The sequence below is a fragment of the Arachis ipaensis genome, chromosome B09 (assembly GCF_000816755.2).
Source record: "Arachis ipaensis cultivar K30076 chromosome B09, Araip1.1, whole genome shotgun sequence".
Taxonomy (NCBI): Eukaryota; Viridiplantae; Streptophyta; class Magnoliopsida; order Fabales; family Fabaceae; genus Arachis; species Arachis ipaensis.
Genome location: NC_029793.2, coordinates 7,756,831 through 7,763,576, shown reverse-complemented (window position 1 = coordinate 7,763,576; position 6,746 = coordinate 7,756,831). Strand labels below are relative to the sequence as shown.

The window sequence follows — 6,746 nt, the reverse complement described above, 5'->3', positions numbered from 1 at the left end:
CCGTTTCAAATAATAAAAATGAGTAAAGTATATCATTTTTATAAAGAATTGTCAAATGTTAAATTTGTTTTTTCAACTATTATTTAAATTGATAAAATTTAATTGTATTGCTAAATTGATTCTATGCCATAAAATGGAATAAAAATATAAATAGTAAAAGAGCAATTAACTGAAAACTTTTTTGTATGCAATAAATAAAATTAGAATTATTAGGAAATTTGGTTTCATCATATTATGAAATTGACTATGTCATATTTAGTATCATTCAATGTATCTGTTGCGAATTCAAATTGGTTAAGTTTTTTTAATGTAATTTCTAGTTTTTCTTATGATCACAAAACTTTCTTAAACTCATATAAATACACTAATCTCTTAGTTACAATTTACGTGAATAAAGGATTATGTATTTTTGTGAATAAAGGATTATGCACATAAATTGCATTTTGTCTATTTCTAGTGTTTGCTCAATTTATGGTATTTATAATTAGTAGCTTCATTTATAACTTCATTCTCAAGTGCATTGTAAATTAACATGTCATTTAAATAGTGATTAAGTATCTAAAAGCATTAAAATTGATTATAAACATATATGACTCATAACACCATTCATTGAATAACATTAATTCATAATATATCAATTCACATAATGGGCTTATCAATGTTCTAGCCAATAAATTTAGATCATAATGAAATAAAATGAAATAGAGATTATAATTAAAATTGAGAGAAAGTACATGATTGTAGTTGACAAGAGTTTGGCTCTAAGTTGCTAACTTGCTACATTGATTCTTCCATTGCTTTCAGTCAGAAACTCTAAATCAACCATCAAATATGTTTGTGTATTTTTTTGGTTCCTTCTTTCTCTTTTTTCTTTCTTGCTTTCTTTTGTGCGACTCCTTTATACTCAAATGATCAGCACATTGGTCATAAAGCTCTATTTTTTATTTGCTTGTCATTCTTTCCATTTTTAACAAAAAAATATTTTAAAGATAGGCTGATTGAAAGAATGATGAGATTTTTCATGAAGGATAAACAACCATGATAAAATAAGTTGGTAAAAAATAGCATGGAGAGAAAGTATATTTTCAGTTTTTTTTTTGGCTTTCTTATACCTAAAAATAAGAAAAGAAATTAAAGTAATGGAATAAAAATATATAAAATAAAATTAAAAACAAGTGCTTTATTAAAAATTCTTTAAAATTAAAACAATTATTTGTAGTAAACATGATGAAAAAATTAACTCTTGTTGAAAAGTTATCATCTTGCCTTATACATAAAATATAATGATTTTACATTGAAATCAGTTATAATTTAAGATACATTCCAGATACTATTAGGAACTATGTGTATCTATTTTTACTTTTAAGTGGGGCTATTTTTCTTTTTAAATAAAATAAATTCTAGTTTTAAATCATAATACACAATTTTATAGTTTTAAATATTTAGTTATGTTTTCACCAATGCTAACAGTAAAATAACACTGAATTTTTTTTTGTATTTTCACTGTTGCTGTCAACAAAAATAGAACGAGTTTTTCTCCTACATTTATACTGTCACTACCAGCAATTTTGTCAATCACTCTCACGTTTTTTTCTTTCCTGGTAGTACAAGCATAAACGTGGGAATTTTTGTTTTTGTTGTTTTTGTTTGCGAAAACACAACTAAATATAAAAATTGATAAATTTCTATATTCCAATTTAAATTGATAAATAAAGAATTTATCTTATTTAAATAAAGAAAAAAGCTCTTTTATCTGGTTATGTATTTATTGTTTTATTTCTAATGTAATCTTTACTTGCCATGCTAGGCAAGAAGCTGAGTTGATCGATGAGATTGTGAAAGCAATTTTTCCAAATCTAAATAGCAATTGCTATAGAGATGAACTCAAAAGCCCTTTTATTTGTAACAGAAACTATGCTTCTGTTAAATACTTATTGAAATTCAAGTCTTTTTCATGAGTGCTCCTCAGAATACGAAGGCCATTGTTTCTTAGCCTTTTCAAAAAATTTAGAAGGAAAAGGTCTTAATTACATATGCGCTAAACTTCTTTCGCAATTGTTAAATCAAGATCTTCGTATTGATAATATTCGAGTAATACGCTCTAGTATTATCCGTAAAATCAAACATAGGAAGGTTTTTGTTGTGCTAGATGATGTGACTAATTCACAAATTGCAGCTGATTTAATTCAACTCTTTTGTAATTGCCTGAGTTCTGGTAGTAAAATTATTTTGACAACAAGGGATAAAAATGTGCTTACAAGTGGAGGAGTTGAAGAAATCCATGAAGTGAAGGAAATGAATTTTGAGGACTCTCTTAAACTTTTTAGCCATAATGCCTTTAGTGATTCTCATCTTAAAGAGGATTATTATGAGCTATCAGCAAGAGTCGTAGCAGATTATGCCAAAGGAATACCATTAGCATTAAAAATTTTGGGATCACTTCTTCGGACCAAAGGAAAAAGTGAATGGGATAGTGCATTGAGAAAATTACGAAAGTATCCCAATCCAGATATTCAGCAAGTGTTGAGATTGAGTTATGATGCATTAGATGATGATGAAGAAAACATCTTGTTAGATATCGCGTGCTTTTTTCACGAGCATGAAATGGAGATGGTAACAAGAATATTAAATTCTTGTGGTTTCTTTGCAGACATAGGGATAAAAAGCCTATTGGACAAATCTCTTGTAAGTATTTATTCAAATGGTAGTTGTAAATATATAAAAATGCATAGCTTGATACAGGAAATGTGTTGGAAAATCATTCATGAAGAATATAGCAAAAATGGTGGTCAACAAACAAGATTGTGGAATACCGAAAAAGTCTGCAATATATTCCAGGATGAAAGAGTAAGGGAATCATGCTTTAATGGCTTGGTCTTTAAGAAGAGTGTATGTATATATCAAAATATTGCTCATAGGACTGTGGAATACTAACATTGTATTGCAATGCTTATCAATTTTGCAGGATATTCATGGAGTTGAAAGCATGATTGTGGATATGAATGAAATTACAATAGATCCACTTATAATCATCATTGCATTAAGGAAGATGCCAAAATTAAGGTTACTTGCTTTAAGAGGAAATATTAACATGGATCTTGAATGGAAGAGAGTGCTTATAGAGGGTTTTGAACTTCCTAATGACTTAAGGTATATTGAGTGGAATAAATGTCCACTTAAGTTTGTGCCGTCTATTTGTTGGCCTCAAAAACTTGTTCAGCTTTCCATGCGAGATAGCAATGTTCAAAAACTTTGGGATACAGTTCAGGTAGGATCATGTTTCATTGCTCTTTATGTTTTTTCACTTTGGTTGAATACTAAAATAAAGATTGATATTATAAACAATAGTTAGATAATAGGCAAGAGTATTTTATAAGAAGAAAATAATAATCAAGTACATGACTTAGATTCAAATGCGATATAAAAGAGATAAATATTAGACCACACCCAATAATTACTTATATATATCCATCATAATTTTTCAAATTAATTAAAAAAATAACATTCACAAAAAAAAATTTAAAACAAAGAATATAATTGGTTCTCAATAGTTTCTTGTCATTTAACATTTTCTTGTTTTGCCATCATATTAATTTACTATAATACTATATGGACAACTAACAAAAATTATATTCTCAATATATATGTATAATTAGTTGTATTGATTAGCTGGAAACACTTTTTTATATAGGTGTAAGAAATAAGAGAAGAAAAAAATTGTTGAAAAATATAGTTAATATTGTCATTTAATATTTGATATTAGATGTATAATAATTTATAAAATTAAAATAAGTGAGAGTGCAACACATTAAACAATAAAATAAGACTTTTTTCCTCCACTAGTTATGTACATGTGTTAACATGTTTGTTGGGATTGACAGAATCTACCAAGTTTGGAGTTTATTGACCTCCAGGACTGCAAACTCTTAATAGAGTGCCCAAATTTAGCAGGTGCCACGAATCTCAAAGAAATATCACTCATTGGCTGTGAAAGTTTACAAGATGTTCATCCATCTATTTTCTCTCTCTCCAAGATTGAAGAACTAAATGTGAACTATTGCACAGCGCTGAAGAGGCTTTGCAGTGATTATTGTTCTCCCTCTCTCCTTCGCTTGCTGGCCACTGGTTGCTCCAATTTGGAAGAGTTCTCAATCTCCATGATGACTCATCATTCCAAGATCGAGTTATGTTTACCATCAACGGCTTTGAGTGAAGTACCATCCACTATTATGCATCTCAAAAATCTTCAATTGTTCGGTTTTAACATCAGTTACTCTCTTCAAAAACTTCCTCTAAACTTTGCCTCCACAATTGCACTCATAGATCCAATAAAACATGAAGACGACACATGCATCATGTTAAGTAGAATATTTCCCACCCCTGCCTTCTTGTCTCTCAAGCAATTAGCTTTCTACAAATGTAAGAGCTTTTCTAAACTCCCAGACAACATTCATGTCTTACTATCATTACAAGAATTAGAACTGCAAAGTTGTCATGTCATTACAAGTTTGCCAAAAAGCATTAAGAATCTTCAACAGCTCAAGAAACTTGTGATCGCTAATTGTGAAATGCTTCAATACGTACCTCCACTTCCCCCATCTATTAAATTCTTTGATGCAGTAAGCTGCAAATCCTTGAAGGAATTCTCAAGTTTAACCAGTGAACCACCCAGAAAACACAATGCATGGTTTGGATTCCATAACTGCACAAAGTTGGATGATGATGCATATGATGCAGTTTTGGAAGACTTGAAATCCAGGATAAAACTTGTGGCAAATAATGATGGATATTGGCATAATGAAGCAAACAATGGTAATATATTCTTCTACTACTATTTACCAAGTAAAGAGAGCATAATTAATGAGTGGTTCCCTGACTACTATTTACCAAGAAAAGAGCGCATAATTAAGGAGTGGTTCCCTGACTACAACTCTAGAGAAGCTTCGATCATTGTTGAAGTTGCTCCAGATCACAAGATTTCTTCTTGTCTTGTTGGCTGCATCTTGATTTCTCAATACCAATCTTGCAAGCTTGTCGAGAAAGAAGTGATATTTGGATGGAAATGCTACCTGGGAAAGGGTTGCAACGAGTGGGAATGGATCGCAACTTCTGGCAATAGAGGACTCTTGACCGGTTATTTTCCCATCAATAAGATTCCATTTGAAATGGTATCAGATCATAAGGTAGTATGGTATGATGGAGAGCGTTCCAACAAGATAACGGAAGCAATCAAAGAGAGAAGAAGAGACACCACTTGTAATCCTATCCTTAAATTTGAGTTCTATGCAAATACAGAAGATAATGAGGAAGTAGGGATAAAGGGGTGTGGGATCCGTTGGATGCATGTCCATGTCAATCATGATGAAGAGATTAGTCCAGATGCCACTCATGAGGGCTATGAATCTGATGAGTTGGAGTTGGAAGATGAATCTGATGGCTTGGAGTTGGAGGACATTGAGGTAATGCTTCTAATACTAATCTCAGTAGTTTTCATACATTATTGTTGTATTGTAAATTGTTTAGTCTAGAGATCCACAACAAGAATTAAATCATTCAAAATTGATTTTGGAATATATATAATGGTAGTAACTGAAAACATAGAGTTGATAAATTAGCTACGTGCTTGAATTTTCTTTTTATTTCTTCTACACAACCTAGCTATAATTTTTTATTGTTTCTCTTACAGAAAGCTTCTTTGCTTCAATTTTATAGATATATATCTTGTAAAAGTCACTACAGGAATTACAAAAATGAAGGTTTACTATGCTCTTTACTAATTATAAATGGACATGTTAACATTTGTTGTTGCACAGCAAGTGTATCACTTTCTCAACAAATTTAAATCACACAAATGATAATAATAAGTTTTTACTAACATAAAAAAAAAAAACTTTAGACCACAGAAAACGTCAAAGCTACCAAACTAATACATCTCACTTTGCAAAAGTTATACTATTCATGAATAGACAAAAATATTCATGATAATTTTTTAATAAAATTATTTTGTATTATATGGTGAGATATTACATGATTCGAATTACGCATAGGGAACTTCGAATTACTCTTATTCAAATTATATGTTGAGCAATTCGAATTCTATACAATACTCTTATGCCCATTCTTGATAGCTCATGAATATTTTTTAATAAATTTATTTAAATTATACCATAAAAAATATTTTATTCTATGCAAAATAATTTAAAAAATGCCTTAAAAGATGTTAGAAGTAATATACTATAAAAATTTGTAATGTCCTAATGACTTAAGACATTAAAGAAATACTCCACATAGTCACTAATAATTTAGAAATTAAAGAAAAAATATTTTTATCATGTATTTACCTAAATCACTAGAATATTACAAACTTTTATAGTACTCATAACATATTTTAAGCCATTTTTTAAAATTATTTTGTATAGAATAAAATATATTTTTAATTATTTTGTATGGAATAAAATATTTTCTTTCATTTCTAAATTATTATTGACTATGTAGAATATTTTATTTAAAATTTGAGTACATGCATGTATTTACCTAAGTTATTATAACATTACAAATTTTTATAGTATTCCTAACATTTTTTAAGCCATTTTTTTTAAATTGTTTTGCATAGGATAAAATATTTTTTGTAGTATAATTTTAAAAAAATTATTAAAAAAATTTATTAAAAAATATTCATGAACTATTAAAAATGGACAGAAAAGTATTGTATGGAATTCGAATTGATAGCTCATTAATATTTTAAA

At 28.9% G+C, this 6,746-nt stretch overlaps 2 protein-coding genes across 6 annotated transcripts in view; both read left to right on the top strand.

The window, feature by feature from the left end:
- LOC107618323 (TMV resistance protein N-like) overlaps positions 1-3,119 on the top strand; it is a 10,611-nt gene extending 7,492 nt beyond the window's left edge. Inside the window, exons 2-3 of one of the 3 annotated variants that reach the window (XM_021112344.1) lie at positions 2,743-2,847; positions 2,966-3,119. In XM_021112344.1, the coding sequence (XP_020968003.1) occupies positions 2,743-2,847; positions 2,966-2,990 (130 nt within the window). In that variant the 3' untranslated portion in view covers positions 2,991-3,119. The other 2 variants (XM_021112345.1, XM_021112343.1) reach the window with 2 other exon arrangements.
- The window catches only part of LOC107614893 (putative disease resistance protein At4g11170), a 40,550-nt gene that overhangs the window by 21,105 nt on the left and 12,699 nt on the right, over positions 1-6,746 (top strand). The window contains exon 4 of one of the 3 annotated variants that reach the window (XM_021112339.1): positions 3,882-5,414. In XM_021112339.1, coding sequence (XP_020967998.1) covers positions 3,882-5,414 — 1,533 coding nt within the window. Of the gene's footprint in view, positions 1-3,881; positions 5,603-6,746 lie in introns of those variants that run through there. The other 2 variants (XM_021112337.1, XM_021112340.1) reach the window with 2 other exon arrangements.